General features: G+C 38.9%; 1 protein-coding gene across 3 annotated transcripts in view; it reads left to right on the forward strand.

The window, feature by feature from the left end:
* dlgap1 (discs, large homolog-associated protein 1) overlaps positions 1-24,116 on the forward strand; it is a 340,814-nt gene that overhangs the window by 199,130 nt on the left and 117,568 nt on the right. For all 3 annotated transcript variants that reach the window (XM_031903257.1, XM_031903258.1, NM_001130357.1), the window contains 1 exon segment: positions 18,799-19,016. In XM_031903257.1, the coding sequence (XP_031759117.1) occupies positions 18,799-19,016 (218 nt within the window).

Consider the following 24,116-nt stretch of genomic DNA (forward strand, 5'->3'; position numbering starts at 1 on the left):
GCAAATTCTGTTTCCTAAACATAATGCTGCACTCACTGCTAATGTAAGCCCTTTAAATGGAAATATTTCCATAAATAGTAAAGTTGGAACATTTCCTCTCTGCGTCGTTGAATTACAATATATGAGGTCTGACATATCTGAAGCTGCACCTGGTATGGGTTCTTGCACGATGACTTCGGCTGCTTGCTGACTACACACAAAGCACAGTTGGTCACATTAGGCACAAGCCATTTCAACTGTAGGAAAAGAAATGCACTCTGTGTCTAACTATTTATAATATGCTTTATAACATTCAATGATAATTCTAATCCATCACCAGTAAGTCTTCCAGATATATTCAAATGCATTATCAATGTTAAGCAAAAAGGCTATAACTAGTATGAAATGCACACAAAATCTGTAAGATGCTTGTACTGTATGTATGTATGTGTGTACAGTATATTTCTATTGATTTAGCACTACTTTATAAGCTGGGCTGTTTTATGATGCATATATGTATTTTTTATAGTTATTTTACTCCTTTCTTTTCTGATGAGAATTGCCCTTAAATGATAAGTCTGCCTGTTTTCTGCCTTCCCAAATGCACAAAATGATGCTTTAAAGATGCTTTGGCTCCCTGCCCATCTGGATGCTTGGAGCATTTGAACTTTCATTGCCTCTTACTGTGGTACTTTTGTAAATCAGCAGCCATTTTCTTCTCTCTGCTATTTACTTTCTGGTTTTGTTACATTTGGTTATTTGTTTTTCTCCTTTGTGCAAGGCTGCTCTGTTTGTCTCAAGTCAGTTTCTGTGGCACTGGAACACAAAACCATGCTGCGTCTTCCACTCTCAAAGCCTACGAAATATGCAGCTAGCTCCACATGCCAGGGAATGATTATTGACCTTGCTTCTGAAAGCTGGCATCCTTTGTGCTATTATACATATAAAAAAAGAAAATGACAAGCAAACTCAGGGAAAGGAAGGGAACAGGGGATTAATGCTGCCGTCCTTTTTTGGCTGAGGGAGCTAGCAAGTTAAGGTTGAGTAATAACTGGTGGGGACACTAAATTGCATGTGTTTGACAGTCAGTACTGAGCAGTCATTAAGCATTGTTCTTTTCTTCTGTGATCTTGTTTCATGAATTATTTGCATTTCCCAAGAAAGCTAAAGTTACAAATTTGCTGTTTTGTGAGTGATGGTTAAACACACCCCTCCAGCCCCTTGTGTTTACTGCTGGAGTCACCCACTCTGAAATGGCAGAACACTGAGAAAAGCCTAAATCTTTTCTGCTGCCTTCAGCCGGACAGATGATGAACATTATCTACCACAAAGAATGTCTATTTGCATTTTCAACAACTAAGGTAAGTCACAGCATTGCTGTGCCGAACTGAGATTGTTATAATTCTAATCAGCCGATTGCTAAAATCTTATTCTTTCTGGCTCAGAATAGTGTGTGACTGCACAGTGACAAGCATTACAATTTTCAGTAATAAATAAATAGAAAATATTCTTTCATTTAAGACTTTTTAAATTAAAAACAGGCTTAGTAAAAGAGGGAATTATATTACATCCCATACATAATTGCGTTTATTATTATTATTATTATTAGTGCTGCTGAGGTTGCTAATAATACTGTGCTTTTGTTCGGCAGCATGGGTGATTGCTCCTATATGATATATTTATTTTTGTCCTGAATCTTTTGGGCATGAGACAACTGGGAATTGATGTTTCTTGTTTATATTTTATAAAATATGGTTTCTCCTGTCAACCACTTTCACAGTGTACCTATTATAGAAATATTTTGCGTGTGCTTTTGTGTGTGCATGTAGTGTGTGTGTAAATATATGTATATGTGTGGGTGTATATATAGATAGATAGATGATAGATACTGCTCATCTATAATGTATCAGGGCTAATGTGAAATACTTTGATACTTAACCAGAATTGAGCCTAGCTCAAACTTAGTATCAAAAGGCAACCTAACAATAACTGGTAAATTTAAAGAGGAGAACTCTAAAGTAATGGAACTATATAGCATCTCAGAAAACACATAAATAATTTATGAAAGAGCTCAGGTCAGCATTTGTAGACCCCCATCAATGATCTATATCATTTTGTGACACTGTATTTTCCCATTTGATTAGTGCTCTTCTCTTTAATTTACTAGTTTTTGTTAGAGCCATAGATTTGGGATCTTTATGTGTTTTCTAAAATTAGTCTCACAAATAACGTAATTATAAAAGATTTGATATGCCTATATACTAATTGTAGGGAAGTAGGGCATAGGTTCAAGTGGCATAAGAAATGTTGTGCCATATGATGTGGATGACTATATGAAGATGGACACCCCCTCTTGCAATAAGGGTACTACAAAGTCAAGAACCGAGTTACATCTATGTGTCAGAAAGGTTGTGGATATTTATTTTTTCTAAATCTGAATATTTTATCCATTAGCCCTTAAAGAGATGGCTTAAACAGGACAATGTTCTTTAGATTTCTGCTGAGTTACTTGTTGGTATACTACACATTTTTGATAAAGCAATGGTTAAGGAAATTAAATGCAGTGGCTTCTGGATGTACACCAGTACCCACCCCCAGAAAATCTATCAATTAAGCTAATTAATGAGGAATAACATGCCAGTATTGAAATGTAAATGACATGCTATTTTGTATTTGGGGGTCTTTTGGTACATTGGTTTGTAAACCATGTGATTTGGACCTTAAGAACATGGTAGTTGGTTCAGATCACCTGGATTAAAAGGGTAGCTAAGGCAGTATTGTCTCACTTCTGTCCATGTGTAGGTGCCATAAAAGAAATCAGTGCCAGCTGTATATGTGCATAACAAGATTGCTATCTGTAACAGACGTTCTAGAGCAAGAATTATCATCTATTTATGGGTCCTTGAGCTGTTTGTGGTGGGGAACTATGGTCCCATTTACCAATAAAGTAATTCCTTTAATAGACAACAACAATTAAAATAATGTATACAATTAGGTCTTAATCAGTTTGTGGGGCAAAGGGTACCTCCCATTGAAAGGTTATGAAATACTTTTTTTTAGGGAGAAGGTGTACTTGTTTACTGTAAAAATCTGCATTTAATCAAGCACAGGATTTTCTTACTGTATTGGCTTACTACATTTTACATGTATTTAATAGCTGATGAAGATGTGCAAAATATTGACATCACACTTCATAATCACCCAATTATCTATTACAAAGACATAATCAAAAGTATTTCATACCTCCCAAAGCTTCTGTTTTTTTCAGGAAAGTGCTGAGCCGAGGACCTGAAAGGGGACAGGGCTGTTCATTTGGGCAAATAATGAATGTCCAGGGTCAGACTGGGCTGTTGGGGGCCCACTGGGGCCACTGTCTAGAGACACCCCCACCCCAGTTGCAAGCTCCCCACACACACATACCACTCTGCACCAGCACATATGGTTCCCGGCAGGGAGAGTGCCAACACACACCCTGGCGGGGGGAGTGGGAGGAGCATACTGGGTCGATGGAGGCTGCTGGGCACACTAGGGCCAGGGCCCTTCTCTTTTTTCCCGGTGTCCTGCTGGCCTAGTCCGACCCTGTCCCAGTATGGTGTGTTTTTTACACCTGGTTAACCCCTAAGTAATGGCATATTTTGAAATTAAAAATATGCTCAGTACAGGTATGGGAACTCTTATCTGGAAAAAAACATTATCCAGAGAGCTCTAAAATACAGAAATGCCATATTCCATACAGTACTATTTAAAGGGGAACTATCATGAATGGGAATCTGCCTAACTTGGCTCAGTTCTGACAGGCAGCTTGTGTCTGAGCAGAGAGGAGTGGGAATGGTCCAACTATTCTTGACTGACATCTAAAGTTCAACCCCCACCTGCCTCTCTTTCCTATCTGATAGAAAACCTGGAAAACACTTTGAAGAAGGTATGAAAATTCAATAGGTTATTTATGAGAAAAACATTAAAGAAGCCACATGTCACTGGCTCCAGTCCTTTTTACCTTTGCACATGTTGGCCTTTGAGGGGTGTGGCCACATGACATGCCACAGCAAATCAGCTTTCACTCTGCTCTGTAACTCACACATTTCTGCGTCACTGAGGCACGCAAGGGGCCAGAGTTTCTGGAGGTGGGGGATGGGATGCTGTTTCAATAATTAGCCATAGCTTTGTAACTGTGCAATTTTTTTAAAAGCTATAAATTGTCAAAATATTTGTCTAGATTTTCTGTTTTCAATATTATAAAAACATTTTTCATGATTATTCCCATTTAAGCAATTCTTATTTTTTAGTAATTTATTTTTTCTCTGTAATTATAAAACAAATCCTTTTACTTGATGGCAAAAATGTTTAGAGGGCTCAATCCCTGCTTTCTTAGTCATATTGGTATGTACTGTTCTGGCATTCTTACAGTATAAGTGGGCCTATTACACTAACGTTTAGATGGCATGGATGTTTAAAGGGATTCTGTCATGATTTTTATGTTGTACTTTTTATTTCTAAATTTCACTGTTTACATAGCAAATAATCCACTCTATCATTTATATTCTTTGTATTCTTGAGTCAACAAATGTATTTTTTAGCTGTAATATAGATGTGTAGGCGCCATCTCAGTGCATTGTGCCTGAGTCTGAGCTTTCAGAAGGAGCCAGCGCTACACATTAGAACTGCTTTCGGGTACCCTATTGTTTCTCCTACTCCCATGTAACTGGAGTCCCAAGCCGGACTTTTCCATGCTACTCTGATATCTACTGGGAGCTGCTATTGTGCTCCCTTCCCATTGCTCTGCTGATTGGCTGCTGGGAGGGGGGTGATATCACTGCAACTTGCAGCACAGCAGTAAAGTGTGACTGACACTTATCAGAGCACAGGTCACATGACTGTGGGACCCTGGGATATGAAGAATATAATCAGCCTCATTTGAGATTTCAAAATTAATATAAAAAAACTCTGTTGCACTTTTGAAAAACAAATTTCAATGCAGGATTCTGCTGGAGAAGCTTTATTAACTAATGCATTTAAAAAAAAAACAACATGTTTTCCTGTGACAGTATTCCTTTACTATGGAAATACTAGATAAACAATGCAATGGTTACAAATACATAATTTCTTTTTGCTTCTACCTCTACTAGTTTGTCTCTCGGCTTTGAGCTAATTGGTGGAAATACATATACAGGTATGGGATCAGTTATCCGGAAACCTGTTATCCAGAAAGTTCTGAATTACGGGAAGGCCATCTCCCATAGACTTCATTATAAGAAAATAATACTAATTTTTAAAAATGATTTCCTTTTTCTCTGTAAGTATAAAACAGTACCTTGTAGTTGATCCCTTCTTACATATAAGTAGTCCTTATTGGAGGCAAAACTATCCTATTTAGTTTTATCAATGTTTAAATCATTTTTTAGTAGACTTAAGGTATGTATATCCTATTTACGGAAAGACCCCTTATCCAGAAACCCCCAGGTCCCGAGCATTCTGGATAACAGGTCCCATACCTGTATTTCCTATTTTCTACATATTTTTACTCCAATTAGCTAGAAGTTATAAGACAAACCAGAAAAAGTAGATGTGAAAAGAAATTATATAAGATATTATTATTAGTAGACAGGTCTAGCTCTTCAAAAGAAGCAGTTACACATGTAGCTGGATGTCTAAATGGGTGCGCTGCCTTTATCTGTACTCTTAAATCACATTTTCTTGAGGAAGCATTTTCCTGGCCTTGCACCCTGTATGAGTAAATATCAGCAGCGCAGTAGTATTATTTCCCAATGCCTTATTTCCTTGTTTTGAGCAGAGTGCAAGGTCATTTACTACAAGGTTGCCCATGAGCTGCCAACTTTTGACAAAGGATTTAAATTAAGGAAAGGTTTGCAAAATATGTGCTTTGCATTTAGCAATTTGACATTACAGTATTCACACCAGCATTTTCAATTCAAGCTTATTCAGCACATAGTAATGAGATGGAGTTTAATTAATTAAATTAATGGTACCCAAACATTTTATATGCTGTCACATGTGTTGTTTAAACATATACATATAAACAAATGCATATATAAGGTACATGCCATAAACATTTCCATTGGGGACCATACCTTTCTTTGGGACCCCAGGTCCATTGTGTATAAAACTATTTAGTATTTTCCTTCATCTGCAGAATGTCTTATCTGCTTTTCTCTCATCTTTTGTATTACTTTATTCAGTGCTGCTGTTTTTAAACATCTCTATGGATATAATGGCTCTGTTAGTTACACCCATTACACTAACAGCCTAAATGCTGTGCTAGAAATACAGAGAATTGAATCTGGGCCCTGTGGTCAATAAGACTGTGGCATAAGGATGGAGCCTTATAGAGCTATATAATGCAACATATACCATATAAGACGCACTTTTTCTTCCCCAAAACTGGGGGGGGAAAGTTGGTGCGTCTTATACGACAAATATACGGTACAAATATAAGCACACACACCCCGTGGATGGAGGTGAGCACGGGCGCGCATGGACACGCGTCCATTCAATCGCGCATACCTCCCCCGTACCTCCCACCACTTGTCCTGCCGACACTTGAGCTGAAGCTGAAGATGTAACGCGCACGCACTCACCTCCGTCCACAGGGGGGCGGGGTACGTGCGAGCGCGTTACATCTTCAGCTCAAGATCACCGCACGGCCAATCACAAGTTGCTCAGTACAACCCAGTCGCGCTGCATTTTGGGATATGTAGTTCTAAGGAGGCGATTGGGGCACGGATGGGCTTGTCATGAGTGTCAGTCTCCGCCCGTTCTTAAGGCAGTGGGGGACAAGGGGAAGCAGGATGGGACCAGCAAGGGGCAAGTCATTGGTGAGTAGGAGTGGAAGTGTGGTGGCCATTGTAACTGTGTAATAAGAGTGTAAGCTCTTCGGGACAAGCCATTAGTTTAGTACAAGTAACCCCTTCCCCTGATCTACCTACCAGCGCCTATGAACCAAGCAAGTCCTTTTCACACTGCCTTTTGCAGTATTTGGTTCAGAATCTTTTTTTTCTAGATTTTCCTCCTTTAAAACTGGGTGCGTCTTATATTCCGGAGCGTCTTATATGGCGAAAAATACGGTAATTGTTATTTGCACACTCTACTTAAATAGCTAGTTAGAAAATGATGGATGAAGTACGACTGTTCTGAATACAAAAAAAATCGTATTTTTTTTTAAAGGTTACAACTTTTGCAAATTTTCTGCGGCTTTTTCGTACATTTGCGTGACTTATTCGTACAAAAAAAAGGCCTAAATATATATAGCAATACAATATCTAGTAGAAATACATCCAAAGCATTTCACCACTCATCTCAGTGGCTTTTCCATAGGGGCCCATAACTTATTTTCACTTACTTTTACTAAACCTAACAGGAATTAAATCTGTATTATTTTTTCCTGCTGCTTATAGCAAATAGCAAATGCTTTGGCTTTTCTCTAATCTGTACACATTTGATACCTATATACTATGTCTACACATGCGTAAGCATGTACACAGAGAACATTGAGAAAGTTCCAAAGTACTGTACCTGACATTGGTATCAAACCTGGCAGGAGAGGGCTAAGGCATAAGGGTGGAGCCTTCCTTCCAGAAGTCGGGTCAAGTTGACCATGCGCCCTAGACAACCCCTGTCGGCCATCTTGCCCCTGCGCCCTCACATGCCCATGTGTGCGTGCACACATGCGCAGTGCCGTTGCAGGGGGGGAGGGCACTACGATAAGCGACAGGTGCAATGACAAGGGAGCGTGGACTAGGGGTAGGCGACAGAGGTACATGTCTGACAATTTTACATACAGTGGTGTGAAAAACTATTTGCCCCCTTCCTGATTTCTTATTCTTTTGCACGTTTTTCACACAAAATGTTTCTGATCATCAAACACATTTAACTATTAGTCAAAGATAACACAAGTAAACACAAAATGCAGTTTTTAAATGAGGGTTTTTATTATTTAGGGAGAAAAAAAATCCAAACCTACATGGCCCTGTGTGAAAAAGTAATTGCCCCCTGAACCTAATAACTGGTTGGGCCACCCTTAGCAGCAATAACTGCAATCAAGCGTTTGCAATAACTTGCAACGAGTCTTTTACAGCGCTCTGGAGGAATTTTGGCCCACTCATCTTTGCAGAATTGTTGTAATTCAGCTTTATTTGAGGGTTTTCTAGCATGAACCGCCTTTTTAAGGTCATGCCACAACATCTCAATAGGATTCAGGTCAGGACTTTGACTAGGCCACTCCAAAGTCTTCATTTTGTTTTTCTTCAGCCATTCAGAGGTGGATTTGCTGGTGTGTTTTGGGTCATTGTCCTGCTGCAGCACCCAAGATCGCTTCAGCTTGAGTTGACGAACAGATGGCCGGACATTCTCCTTCAGGATTTTTTGGTAGACAGTAGAATTCATGGTTCCATCTATCACAGCAAGCCTTCCAGGTCCTGAAGCAGCAAAACAACCCCAGACCATCACACTACAACCACCATATTTTACTGTTGGTGTGATGTTCTTTTTCTGAAATGCTGTGTTACTTTTACGCCAGATGTAACGGGACACGCACCTTCCAAAAAGTTCAACTTTTGTCTCGCCGGTCCACAAGGTATTTTCTCAAAAGTCTTGGCAATCATTGAGATGTTTTTTAGCAAAATTGAGACGAGCCATAATGTTCTTTTTGCTTAAAAGTGGTTTGCGCCTTGGAAATCTGCCATGCAGGCCGTTTTTGCCCAGTCTCTTTCTTATGGTGGAGTCGTGAACACTGACCTTAATTGAGGCAAGTGAGGCCTGCAGTTCTTTAGATGTTGTCCTGGGGTCTTTTGTGGCCTCTCGGATGAGTTGTCTCTGCGCTCTTGGGGTAATTTTGGTCGGCCGGCCACTCCTGGGAAAGTTCACCACTGTTCCATGTTTTTGCCATTTGTGGATAATGGCTCTCACTGTGGTTCGCTGGAGTCCCAAAGCTTTAGAAATGGCTTTATAACCTTTACCAGACTGATAGATCTCAATTACTTTTGTTCTCATTTGTTCCTGAATATCTTTGGATCTTGGCATGATGTCTATCTTTTGAGGTGCTTTTGGTCTACTTCTCTGTGTCAGGTAGCTCCTATTTAAGTGATTTCTTGATTGAAACAGGTGTGGCAGTAATCAGGCCTGGGGGTGACTACAGAAATTGATATTGAAATTGAAAATTGAAATTGATAAACCACAGTTAAGTTATTTTTTAACAAGGGGGGCAATCACTTTTTCACACAGGGCCATGTAGATTTGGAGTTTTTTTTCTCCCTTAATAACGTAAACCTTCATTTAAAAACTGCATTTTGTGTTCAATTATGTTATCTTTGACTAATAGTTAACGGTTTTTGATGAGCAGAAACATTTTGTGTGACAAACATGCAAAAGAATAAGAAATCAGGAAGGGGGCAAATAGTTTTTCACACCACTGTATATAACTGAACAACTCATAAATATTCACAAAACATACTATAATATTGTGCATATTGTTTATATGTGGTGTGTCAAATATTTTGTTTCCAAATATTGAGTGCAAAATTGGGTGTAACATACATTGCATATTTAAAAAGTGACTGTGGAAATAACCCATTACCCATTTACAACCCTTTTTTTTTTTTGTTAGATTAAGACAAAAAAATACAGTTATTTTATTACTGGGGTCAGGGTTATAACTGTACAGAAATCTGATACTGTGTATGCTGGGGAGCCCAGGAGGTAAAGGACCCAGTGGGGCAATGACATTATTGGGCAGATTCATCAAAGTACGAGTTTGAATCCCTAAATGGGTAAAATTCGGGGTAGATACGATAATTCATGATGATTGGAAATGTCATGAACGATCGCAAACAGCGGAAAAACCTTTCTGACTTTGATCCTTCTGTGCATGTTTTTGGAAGCCTCCCATAGGAATCAATGGCACTCTGCAGCTCCAACCTGGCCCAAGGAAAGTCTCCCATAGGGCTCAATGGCACTCTGCAGCTCCAACCTGGCCCAAGGAAAGTCTCCCATAGGGCTCAATGGCACTCTGCAGCTCCAACCTGGCCCAAGGAAAGTCTCCCATAGGGCTCAATGGCACTTTGCAGCTCCAACCTGGCCCAAGGAAAGTCTCCCATAGGACTCAATGGCACTCTGCAGCTCCAACCTGGCCCAAGGAAAGTCTCCCATAGGGCTCAATGGCACTCTGCAGCTCCAACCTGGCCCAAGGAAAGTCTCCCATAGGGCTCAATGGCACTCTGCAGCTCCAACCTGGCCCAAGGAAAGCCTCCTATAGGGCTCAATGGCATTCTGCAGCTCCAACCTGGCCCAAGGAAAGTCTCCCATAGGGCTCAATGGCACTCTGCAGCTCCAACCTGGCCCAAGGAAAGTCTCCCATAGGGCTCAATGGCACTCTGCAGCTCCAACCTGGCCCAAGGAAAGTCTCCCATAGGGCTCAATGGCACCCTGCAGCTCCAACCTGGTCCAAGGAAAGTCTCCCATAGGGCTCAATGGCACCCTGCAGCTCCAACCCGGCCCAAGGAAAGCCTCCCATAGGACTCAATGGCACTCTGCAGCTCCAACCTGGCCCAAGGAAAGTCTCCCATAGGGCTCAATGGCACTCTGCAGCTCCAACCTGGCCCAAGGAAAGTCTCCCATAGGGCTCAATGGCACTCTGCAGCTCCAACCTGGCCCAAGGAAAGTCTCCCATAGGGCTCAATGGCACTCTGCAGCTCCAACCTGGCCCAAGGAAAGTCTCCCATAGGGCTCAATGGCACTCTGCAGCTCCAACCTGGCCCAAGGAAAGTCTCCCATAGGAATCAATGGCACTCTGCAGCTCCAACCTGGCCCAAGGAAAGTCACGATAACAAAGCTTTATTGAATCCAAAACTTTCGTACTCGGCGTGACAAATACAATTTTGTCGCACAAATTGTCGCAAGGTACGAAAAAGTCTGACAAATTAACGAAAAAGTCACAAAAAAAATACGCACAGTACGAAAACTTAGAGAAAATACGTACTTTAATGAATGTGCCCTTATATGTTTATAACAAGTATCTTGTTTCCAAACTTTAGGGGCTCCTAAATGATTTTGTAGCCTGACCCAATAGCTTTTGATTATATCATTGACTGGGGACCCTATTGAAGTCAAACAGACTAATTCAGCTCTACATTTTCTAGAGTGATTGGTGAAATGGTGTAAAATACTGAAGGGCACAATACCCCTTTTATGCAGCTTTCTTCAAGCTAACATTTCTTTTTTATGGCAGAATTTTACTCATGGTTTCAAATTTGCGTAAAAATCATCATACAGCTGTATAAATGTGTGTGATATTACATAAATTACCATCAAGGCCCCCTTCAGGGGAGGACAGCCAGAACTCCTGTCAGGGACAGAAGCATATTGGGGGCAGGATTAGGTTGATTAGAGTGTGGCCTAAAGCAAACAGTCATGGTGTTAAAAAAGGGATTTTTTCTTTTTTTTTTTAAGAATAGGTCATAAATATTTCTAAATAGTGCCTTAACACGCACTTGAACAACAAAATGGAGCCTGCAAGCAAATGAGAGCTACTCAGAAGGTCTGTGAATAAAAATTATACCATTTTATATCTAGCATACTGTAATTTATGTCTAATAAGTTATTTCAAGTTATTGTCTGACAATGGAGAGTTTTCTTCTGCCTTTTAGGCCAACCCACTCATGCTACAAATAGAGATGTTCCTTAAAAGAATATGTTCTAGCACTTATTGTACCTTGCAATATAATTTTTAAACCAACTGCTGGCCTATTCTCTCTTTTAGAGTGCCAAGTAGCTCCAGAAGCCATTTTGGTTTTTGGGCTGAATAACAGTAATTTTCCATAGGACTCATGTGTGCACAAATCCACTTTGCATCAACAAATATCAGTCCCTCGATGCTAAATTGGTTTGCCTTTCAGCTCAGTGCCTCTGAATGCTAAATTGGTAACACCTAATGGGAAACACTTATTTGTTATTTTGACTTTCTGTTTTGTTTTTATTTCCTTTTTGTACATTTTTATTTTCTTATAAAAAATATTTTTTTCTTAATCACATACAGTATGCATATGGTATGGCATAGTTTGCTATGTGGGCAATAACATTTTCTGGAAGACAAATAATCAGTCTGTGTGAAGTACAAGGGCCACTATACCTACTAAATGATATCATTAAGGTAATTATATTTATTTTTTATTATTTTTTTAAGCTGCCACTGTGCACTGGCTCTCATAGCCTTCCTACCATGTTACATGAAGTTACTAGTGGGTGTGAACTTATGGCTGAAGGTTTATATCTTGAAATCAATGGGACAACAGTGCAAAGAGGACCACAGTCATAAAAGGCACATATCCTTAGATCACACTTGTATTTTTGCATCCATACTGAAAAAAATTGGGATGCTGAATGCTAGCCTGGATTTCCAGAGCTGCAGAAAAAAATTCCCTGCCTTATGCATTTTTTCCACTCTGGATGTGAATTTTAAGCATACTTTGAACACATCGGTACATAATCTCCAGCATTCCTACAATGTACATTGGCACATCTTTAAAAATCTTGCAGAGCATAATTTCCACTTTTCTGCACTTGCAGTGTCAAATAATCCTGTATTACTGAATTTACTGTATTTTATGTTTGGTTCACCAACTCTCCAGTTTATAATTTCAGCAGCTATCAGGTTTCTAGGGTTCAAATTACCTTAGCAACCAGGGAGTGGTTGGAATGAGAGACTGGTATATGTCATAAAAGCAACAATAACAATAAAATTGTAGCCTCACAGTAATTGTTTTTTGGCTGCTGGAGTCAGTGACCCCCATTGGAAAGTTAGAAAGAGTCAGAAGAAGAAGGCAAATAATTAAAAAAGTATAAAAAAAATAAGTATATAAAATTTTATCGCGTCTTAATTTTCGCGACTTTTCGCACGATTCACTATCAGTACACTTGCGCTATTTTACGTGCGGTATTTCATGCAATATTTTTGACGCGATAAATAACGTGCGCGGTATTTTCCGCATGCACGCTATTTATCGCATGCGCTAATTGTCGCGACATTACGTACGCGACAATCGGCAGCATAAAACTGGCGACATTTTGCCCTGGGAGAGCACAGAGTGCTAGAGAAGTGCTGTATAAATGTTTATTTGCAAAAAAAACCCCCAAAAACCAATAAAAATATAAGTAAGAAAAAAAAAGAAGTGCTAGAGTTATCACACTCGGCAGAAAATACGCTACGTATTAATTAACGCAAGTTGTTGCCCGCGACTATTATTTTTTGAAGCCTTTGTCAATTTTTGGACGTGCGAGGAATTTTCGCGTGGGGAATTTTTTTATGCGTTTTGCCATTGGCGGATTGTTTTGCGAAACGCATGAAAAAATTTGCCGCGAATCCATGCCTGGCGAAACATTTCATCACTTGTAGCCGCATATAAATAGTCACGCAAATGAACGCACGCCACGTTAGCCATACACGCCAATACTTTCGTAAAATTACTGTATTAAAAATTACCATTTCCCTGCAAACTGGCGGCTGCGTCACACATACTTGAATAAATAACACTGTAAGTCCATATTTTAATGGCAAAAACTCATTTACTGTCCTTTTCTATAATTTTTCGCCTGCCTGTAGTAGGAGTTAATTTTCTCATAGCCGAATGTGATATTTAGCGCGCCTAAGTTATAGTGAATCATGCGATCGTATTCTTTTCAGCGCGGAAATTAACGCATGCGTTAAAACTAGCGCGAGAAATACCACATGCGAAAATGGCGACTTAACGCACACGATAATACTATAGTGAATTGCGTGCTAATTATCGCGACTTATTTAACGCAAAAAAGCGTGCGATAATTTTTATCACACTTTAGTGAATCAGGCCCTAAATGTTAAGGTGAACCACCCTTTTAACCCTAACTATTCCACAGAGGACTTTACTCATTTATGTTACAACTGTGGAAGTGTTTCATATCTGTTCTGATTCCTGTTAAACTTTATTTGCAGTGAATTAATTTGTGTGCTTATTATATCTCAATAGGGATAATGCTGCTGCACAATCCCATACTGAGTGGAAGCAACAGGGCTACATTCACAGAGCATCCTATCCTACTAATATAAGCGGAGGCTCTGGTCTGCCATTACCAAACGGGGAGCCATTTCATACACTACTGTGAATATATATTGCACCTGCATATTATATGCACATATGTTTTCCATAATTACTGTGGACTCATTTGGACATAATCCCCTGTATTCCTGCAGGTACAACTGAATTATAATCCCTGAAATTCCCGTGGGTTCATTCAAGCATAATTCCTAGTATTTGTGTGGGTGCATTTGAACATAATCTCCAGTATTCCTGAGAGTACCTTTGTACATAATCCCTAATAATCAGTTAGACAAGCAGCAGATCTCTGAAGATAAATTTAGCATTCATGCACAATTAAAAGGAGGGAAGGCGCGTGGGACCAGCAATTAATTCAATTTATTAGATGAGGTTTAAGGAGTAGAGATTTTTTCTCCAGTCTCAGTTTACGACAGTTTACCCTTTAACCAACATTTTTGTTTTAATGATATATGTATATATTGTATGTGTGTATATATAGACCGCAATTTTCAACCGACGAACTTTTTTCTCAGCAAATTTTTGTGGCAGTTTCGCGAAAAATTCACCTGTGGCGAAATGTGGAATTTTACCTCAAATCCATACTTGCCAAAATAATTTGCTCATCACTAAACTTTTTAAACGATTGGAAATAATAACTTTTTTTTTTTTTAATATCGCCCCTTTAAAGCTCTGGACACATCTAGGATGTGTTATCATACAGGGGGATCAGAAGAAACTGGAAATCTAGCCAGATAAGACAATACTTATACCATTAATGACACTAATAAACTAATAAAGAAGACCCCAAGGCAGTGGCTCTCAACCTTACTGATGCCGTGACCCTTTAATACAGTTCCTCATGTTGTGGTGATCCACAACCATAAATTATTCATAAGACTATTGGAAATGTGTTTTCTGATGTTCTTAGGCGACCCCTGTGAAAGGGTCTTTCGATACCCAAACGGGTCCTGACCCACAGGTTGGAACCGCTGCCCTAAGGGGTTCTAAGTGCCTTGGCTAAGGTGGTCAGCCAGTAGACCGGGGATGCAATTTGAGAAAGATCCCTATTGCATTCCTAGATACACCTGGAGGTCCAGTTTGAAAGTCAATTACACTAGCTGAGGGTCAACCGAGCTTATTTTTACATAGAATATAATTGCTTTCCTTCATACACTTGGAGGTCCAGTTTGAAAGTTAATTATACTGACTGAAGGTCAACTGAGCTTATTTTGACCTAGAATATAATATTCTTCACTGGTTTATTTCAAGCAGAAGGAAAGTGTCTGAATCATATTTGTCTGCCTCCCACTGCGCAAATCGCCGAAAAAGACTCACGAGTCTTTTTCGGCGATTTCCTGAAATCGCCCCGCCACGTCTGCCATCCCGCCGGCGACTTACATGTTCGCTGGTGGGATGGCAGGGGTAGGCAACTCGGGGAGATTAGTCGCCCGCGAACAGGGAGTTTTGCCGCGGGCGACTAATCTCCCCGTGTGCCAGAGCCCTAAATGTGTGGGAAGCCCTGAGCACAGCTGTTTTGACTAAATGCACTAGAGTCTTTTAATTTTCCCTATACAGGGGGCTGAGTTGGCATTGCTGTTGGTATCAATTAACCTACCTGATAACTGGTTTTAGGGTTGTGCATCTGAAAATGTTATGTGAGGTGTAATAACTGTGTCAAGAACTGCTAAGACTAAAATATAAACATTACCTGTTATAAACAATTACCTGTTCCTTGAATATGATAACATAACAGTGTAACATTCATTACACTTAATAGTAGTAATAGTGTTGTGTGTGTATATATATATATTTATATATACTGTATATATGTGGACAAAAGAGTACGCAGTACAGTACTTTGATAATTTATTTAATGGTCTTTATGTTTCTGCTTCTAAGAATAATATTCTTTGTGTGATTCCACCCACTCACATACCCAAATTTATATTTCACTAGTTCCAGTCTCATGCCGCGTAATATTAGAATAGTAACTGCTCGTGTGCAAATACAAGGACAAGGGAGGTAAAAAGAAATTACAGTTAGAAATCAAAGAAAAAAAGGGCTGAGATGTGCAATGTAAAGCAGTTACTATGGATACCAAAGTCATCATCTTAAGGTCCTCAAAAATCATTTAAGGGTAGATTGTTACTAGAGGAACTAGTATGAATAAATATTCATACCAGCATTTTGCATTAACCAAGGATGTTGGGTTGGAGGGCAAAATAGCTGGAACCTAGAAGAATTAAAGGAAGATTTATCAACATTCTGATTTTAGTGGTTTTAGAATTTTTTGAAACCACGACTTAACTAATTTCCACAAAAAACACAAACGCCTAATCATTTATTAAATGATTTGAATTGAAAAAGCACAAAGAAATAAATATGCTGAACGAAAACAAAACAAACACAAAAACTAAGACATTTTTGTGACAGTTTTCTACAAATCTTTGTGAACTTACAAATGAAAAAAGAAATTTAAAAACCTCTAAAACTACAAATTATATAAAAACTGTTAAAATGTGCCCAGGACAGCTCCCATTGATTTCTATATGACCGCAACAGCTTTAAGGTGGCTTATTCTTACAACTTCTGTTTTTCGTGGTTTTAACCCATAATAAATGGTGAAAATTGTGTTTTTCTACGCTAAAAAAATTGAGTTTTAGCACACAAAAAAATCCACAAATTATGGGAAAAAATATGAATGTTAGTAAATGGTTCCTTTGATATAGAAAGTGAATGACTTTTTTTGCTAGCGAACCTCAGTGGGTTTGTAGTATGGTTATGGAATTCATTCTCTTAAAAGCTTTAAATTACAGAAAGGTTATCTCCCATATGCGTCATCTATAATAAAACAGTAAAACTGTAATAATAAAACAGTACCTTGTACTTGGTCCCAACTTGTTAACATGTCCCTTTGTCTTCCTTAGTCTGTGCTGTTACTGGGCAAAGACCCATGTATCAGTTTATAGTTTTGCATATGTGTCTTATTGGTTAACAGGGAGACCACTCCCATGGCACTCTGATATAGTGCTAAGCAGGGGGGTGGGTCTTCCTCTGTGGCTACATCTGTGTCTCAGGTGGAGTCTGGGATCGACAGGGCCCCAGTAAAGCCTTCTACCCTAGAGTCTGCATCTAGCTCTTGTGAAGTCGGGGAACAGGGACCCTGTGAATGAGGAGTAGTAAGTGTCAGAATAATTTATAAGAGCACTTTCTAGGAAAGTGAGATAGTGAGATTAGTCAGAAAGAGCAGTTTTCTGGCTCCAACCAGGACAGATTAGCTGGAAGTATTCTTCCCTACAGGCACTGTTGCCTTAGAGCAGGACATAGTTAAGAGGCAGGTATCAAGTCAGTTCCTATCCCTGATCCATAGTCGGCTGTGAGGGATCCTTGGCTGCTAAGGGACACCCTGAGGATACAGATACTTGGCCAGGTTACTCTCTGCTGGGAGGCCGTGCTGGTTGGTGGGCCTTACCTTCCCCACCCTTGGCTGAGGTGGGCAAAGCCAGTGGACACCATATTTTTCTACCTGTTGTGCAATTGCCTGATATCTCCTCTGTGTGAGTATTGCTATAACCTTGCATATTGATTGTCTCTGACAATAAACCCATTTTCATTGTTCAACTGCAAGAACCTTCTGGCGCCCATTTGTTACACACAGCTACAGTGAGTTTTAGGTGCACTACACCATAGCTCCATTTGGTCACTTCCACATAGCAAAGGCCCATCCTGAAGGATTGAGTCGTGTGTACCCCATGCTCTAAACCTAAACTAGCCATGCTGTTGGCTTGGTTACAGCCAAGAAGGGGTTACAATACAATAAAACCATTAAAAATAAACCCAGTAGCCTGGGGACACAGTATAGTACAGGTAATGCAAAGACTAGTGCTATGTTTGAAGTATATATAAAACAGTAGTTTGCATTAATAGGGGTTCTTATTTTGCCCAAAACTATCTGATGTAGTTATAAAAGATCACAGGATCATTTAATAAGGACCCACAGTGTGTCAGAAAATTGTAATTCGCCATAAACAGGCAGATTTATGCTGCAATGTTAGCAAGGCAGCGAGACTCTAAAGGAAAGTACAGGGAGAGTGAGAGAAGGGTGCTCCGTACCTATAAGGTAGCAGGAGCCTTGACGGTGCTAGGAACAGCAGGGGGAGTGGAAGGGGTTAATTAATACAGACTGGGGGAAGGAGGGCTTGTAAAGTAAGAGGAGGGAACAGGAAAGGGAAACTAACAGCAGAGGATGAGGCGGTACCATTACCTTGTGGAGGGTCAAGGAGCATTAAGAATTGTTTGTATAAATAAAACGCTATGGGAAATAGCATTCAGAGTAGGCTAAACAGTTCACTGCTGGGGGTTGGGGAAATCAGCCTGAAGTGGAGTCAGGGTCAGTATGAGGTCCAATTAGGGTTGATTTGGAGTGGAAATGTTGTTGTTGAAAATATTTGTGTAACAAAAGCAGGATGGTTGATAAGATATATTTTAAAATATTTGGTGGTCATGAAAGGAGGTATAGAACCCTAAAAAATTAGAAACCCAGTTTTTAAATTCCTTATTTATGAATGTCGGATTTTAGCTCAATGCTAAATAGATAATAGCATCTATTATACAAAATGGTATCTATTATAATTATTATACAGAATGGAAATGTTTTTAGGGGGTTTACATCTGCCTAAAAGAATAAAAGTATAATCAGCAAGTTTAATAAGCTCTTATAAATTCCTATTTCTTCCAGGTGCCTCAAGATGAATGGAGTGGATACTCCCCTAAAAGCAAAGATGACGAGATTCCATGCAGGCGGATGCGCAGTGGCAGCTACATTAAAGCCATGGGAGATGACGACAGTGGAGACTCTGACACTAACAGCCCTAAACCATCTCCAAAGATTGCAGCCCGAAGGGAGAGTTACCTTAAGGCTACTCAGCCTTCACTCACAGAACTCACTACGCTCAAGTAAGCTGACATTGTTAAATTATTAAACTGCTATTAAATGATTGTCCTTTAATTACCAATATAATCCATAGGCTGTTTCTCATTGTATAGCACAGCTGACTGTCAAATCACTCATCCAATTACACTCATAGCAGCATTTCCTAAATATTTGTATGGCCAAAATCTTAATCTGTATTCTCCTCTGCAAAGAATAGGTCTTGCCAGACAGTCTTGCCTGTGGTTGCTATAGTACCTGGTAGAACTGTCTTTATTTACTTACACATTCTAATAATTTGTGTACAATTTACTGGCATACTTTCTAAAGGACAAAAATGCTGGTATCAGTTTTGTATGTCAGTGTCAGTAATTCAAACAGTATTCCATGTTTCTGGGTATTAATTACCACCAAAAATAAATAATTCAATTGAAAGATGATGTAATCAATTTCTTAAACAGAGTGCAACAGTAGTACAGTATATATAACAATGAATATTTGATATTGTTGTGAACCATCTTGAATAACAACATCAGACAATGTTAATTAGTTATAAAATGCTGTAACTATCAGTAAGGCAGGCTCGAGTTATCTTTCAGAGTAAAGGAAATATTTCTGATTTTTCTCCAGTTTATTAAAAGTCGGGTTTACGTTGTGTTTTTAAGCTACTGTTTGTGGTGAAGGCTATTATTTTTTTTCTATAGCTTTTAAAGTGGTGTAGAGTTTTCCTTGTATTGCTCAGAGACCTTACCAGCAGGAGTGACATTTGCTTTCAGGTGTCCGTCTGTGAGCATCAAAGATTTAACAGATACTGAACCTGCATAGGCTGTTTGATGTCCCATTCAAAAAATTGGAAACAGAACACTAACACTTTGTGGTGCTCATCTATCTAGCAACCAAAGACCAGACTAAACACTTATCAGTTCCAGCAACACTCCTTGATTATTCTTTCTACACGTATATTCTATGGCATAAAATGTGTTTTGAAAAGTGCTGTGGTTAAAACTCACATTTGCCCTTACTTTATATTCAAGCCCCTGTGCCTATGGCAGATGCTGGAGGTGTCATTTAGGGACTGCTTCAGAGTTCTCACTTTGGTGTTTTAATTGGTCTTTGCTTGGCATCACCATTGTCTGCCAAGGAAGAACATTTTCCAAAAATTTGCAGCCATAAGGATATCACACAAACTCCCATAAGTTTGTCAAAGAAACTGCGGTGACTAATTTAACACATCCCACAGTGGGGGCGTAGTAGTAGTAAAAGCCTAGTGTAGAACTGCCTATCAGGGCTGGATTTACTTCTAGTCCGTTCAGTTTTTGCACCTCCCCCAAACTTTGCCTATAAATAATGGTAATTATAGTTTCTTATTTAACAAACTTGAAACTTGCTTGCTTACTTGTCAGTAATGCTAAAAATAATAATATTAAAACCAGGTTATGTGCATTTAGCATTGCACAGGGTGTAAGCTCTTCTGCGATGGCATGGAGACTACACTATGCAGCAATATGTTTAGCAGATGAACCATTATCACATTTTTGATACTTTGAAGGCAGACTATTTATCAAAGGAACACCTGCTTGATAAATTACAGTGGATGTATCACTCTGTCAACACTCAGTCATTAGGGGGTACTTAAGAGTGAGGGATTTTACCAGAGAGGTTTCAGTCTTTTCTTTCACTAATTACTTTGTTGGAAGTTGAATTTCAGTCAGTTTGTCACTGATTGGCCTTGTGGTACTTAAATTAGCTCTTGTTTGTGTAAAGGCTTTGCAAATCAGAGGAAAGTGCAAGTTGGCTCAGCATGTAAGTGTTTTAGGTTAGCTTAAATATCATAAACTTCATCCTTCATCTTTGTAAAGACATTGGGCATGGTAAACCCTTTGCAGCCCCACAGATGTATTCCCTACAATATTTATATTAAATGGGATTGTGGGATTGGAGGTTTCAGCATACCATGCAAATCTGTTTCTTAAAGTGCACTTGTTTGACGTGTAAAAGGCTCAAGTGTGCGCTGTATGAGTGATAGTTTCAAGCGGTAATCATTTGCAAAATGGTATGTACATTTTATCTCTATGTAGGCAGTGCTGTCCAACTTATCCTATATAGTGGTCCTATTATTTCTCACACAGGAAGGGCCAGATTAAATTTAAAAGATGAAGTTATACGGTGAAGTCTACAGAGCCTTTGAGTAGACTGGGGGCCATAAAATCCGAGGGCCACATCTGGGCTTCGGGCCTCCAGTTGGACAGCCCTGCTTTAAGGGAAACACTGCAGGCCATATTTATTAAGCTGTCTCAAATGATTTATAGAAACAAACTGTTTGAATAGGTGATGTAATATAAATGAAGTATTGATACAGCTCTGTTGTTATCCTGATGCTAGAACTGATGTCACAATGATACTCCATCACAAAGTTTTAATTACCCTATTTATGAAGGTGTGTATTTTTTTCTATGCTAGACTAATGCCACAATTTACACCATTACTGACACCACTGCCATCTGCCTTTACCCAGTGATTTACAATTTGGGGCAGATTTAGCAACATGTGAGCTCACCACAGAAAAATGTGTCTACTTTCTATTCATTCCTATTGGATATTTAGAAGCCTATTTATCAACAGGTGAAAGATTACACCATTTTATAAATATGCTTCTAAAAATCCCATAGGAATTAATTGAAAGAGGGTGCATTTTTCTGTGGTAAGCTCTAATCACATTTTGAGTTTGCCCTTATGTGAGCAATAGTACCAGCATACAGGTGTGCTTCCAAGCGTTGGCTGGAGTGTTGTAATTGGCAGTGTCATTGAACTCTGCAACAGTAGGGAAGGCTTTTCCCTGTTTCAGTCAGGAATGCCCCCATGCAGAGTACAGGTACAATAATGCTCCTGTAACTGAACGGAAGCAATTCCCACCAACAATGAGATTTTTCCAAAATCAAGTGGAAAGCCTTCCCAGAAAAGTAAGGGGCTGTTATAGCATTAAAGGGGTAGTTCATCTTAAATTAACTTGTAATATGATGTAGACATTAATATTTTGAGACTATTTGCAATTGGTCTTCGTTTTTTATTTTTGATAGTTTTTCTTTTATTTAGCTTTTTGTTCAGCATTTGAGTACCCCTGTCTCTGGGTCATAGTATTGAAGAGGAAAAATGGTTAAAATTATGGACAAAACTGAAACTTTGCTCCATCATTACAATATTATTAGAGGCTGGCTATAAGGTACTCTTTATGGTACCTGACCCTGGCCAGAATAGCAAAATTTGTTCCAACGGCTAACAGTGATTGTTTCCTGGGAAATTTCATGGTCCTGTACCCAAGTTATATGCTTCTGGTCCAGAGTCTAAAATATGATTTATTCTGTACTGCAGTGATAATCTGAGGGAAAATAAAACCCATATGAAGCACTACTGGGGGCAGCCCCAAAAACTCTCACCAATTCTCAAATGCAGTTAGTTAATTTCATTTTGCTTGCTGTCCGTCAGACGCTGGCAAAAGCATTTCTCACATCTTGAAGCGACATTAGATTGGATATTCATAAAAGAAAAATTAACTAGTATTACCCTGGACAAATATGCTTAGTTTGAAAAAACCTGGCAACCTTGGATAGTATATAGATTTGTGGGCACACGTTCCCCCAATCTTCTTTCACCATAGATTCCTGGAAACTGAAAGAGACCGTCCCACTTTATTGTTCTCAGTCCATACTTTCTCTAAGCCACTGTCTGCAATGCAATATTTGGTTTTATACAGCTATATGTTTAGCTATGGTTTTAAAACTGTATAATTTTAAGTACGCTGTATCTGATTGATATGTTTATTTTTTTTTTTTTTATAAAAGATTTTCAATATTTGTAATGTTAAACTAAAAAAAAGAAAACACCCAATAAAAATGTATTGATGAAAAAAAGTAACAATGATAATAAAATTGTAGCCTTACAGAGCAATAGTTTTTGGCTGTTGGGGTCAGTGACCCCAATTTGAAAGCTGGAGAGACAGAAGAGAAAGGCAAATACTTAAAAAAAACTATAAGAAATAAATAATGAAGATTAATTACAAAGTTCCTAGGAATAGAGCATTCTATAACATACTAAAAGTTAACTTTAAGGTGAACCACCCCTTTAAAGGTATGACGAACTTCAAAGGTTGGTTCAGGAATGAAACACTGGCCAGACAGCTATTTTAAAAGTTACTTTTATGGCCGAATATTACGTTTGGTTACACATAAAATCATTGCCCAGGTGAACAAAAATATGTGGAATTTTACACTATATACCATGGCATTAATGTTTTTAAAGAGATTTATGACTTACCTTATGTAAACATACAAACTAGCACATGGATTTTGCCATGAAATATAAATATTTCATGCACTATGGAAAATGAGAGAAAAAATACTGTTCTGTATCAGATTGGGCCAATGATACAGTAAGGATTAAAATAAACCCTTTTCTGATGTTATTTTCTGCACTCAATTATGCAAACCGTATATGCAATTATGTAACACTAATTACAGTATGCTCTGCTTCCCACGGACAGTGGCTCAAACATGAATATGAGATATAAAGTGAAATACAATGGAAAGTAAAGCATGTTTGGTCCCAGATGCAGATTAGCACTTTTTGCACAAATCCCTGTTGCCTTTATACAATATTGTGACCTTTAAGTCTTTTTAGCATTGCTCTAGTGAGAATATCATTTTGGAGAAGTGAATTAGCAAGGAATGAAGATTTGAGTTGGTCTTGGATAGTAATACTAAATACAACATTGCCCTAAGTCACTTATGCTGTAATGTCACATTATATTAATATACAGTAACTATAGAACACATAATTAAGTCCATAAAGTTCAACCCAACCTTACAGACCTTGTTAGTAAGTTTATTCAGAGGAAGCCAATTCCCCTCCATGCAGGTCTGTTGCCATTTTGACCTCACAGTATTTTCAATATGCCAGTAATATCTCCTTAATCTTATTATTTCATCTTCACTCAAAAGACATGCAGAGCACTTATGTACCCAAGTAAGTCAGTAATAGCCTAGGGTTCATTTACAGTTCCCCTGGGCAAAAGTGCAAGAGCACTAAGGGGCACAAGAGCATGTCCCATAATGTTTATGTACAGAGCTCTT

This window comes from Xenopus tropicalis, chromosome 6 (assembly GCF_000004195.4).
Source record: "Xenopus tropicalis strain Nigerian chromosome 6, UCB_Xtro_10.0, whole genome shotgun sequence".
Lineage (NCBI taxonomy): Eukaryota > Metazoa > Chordata > Amphibia > Anura > Pipidae > Xenopus > Xenopus tropicalis.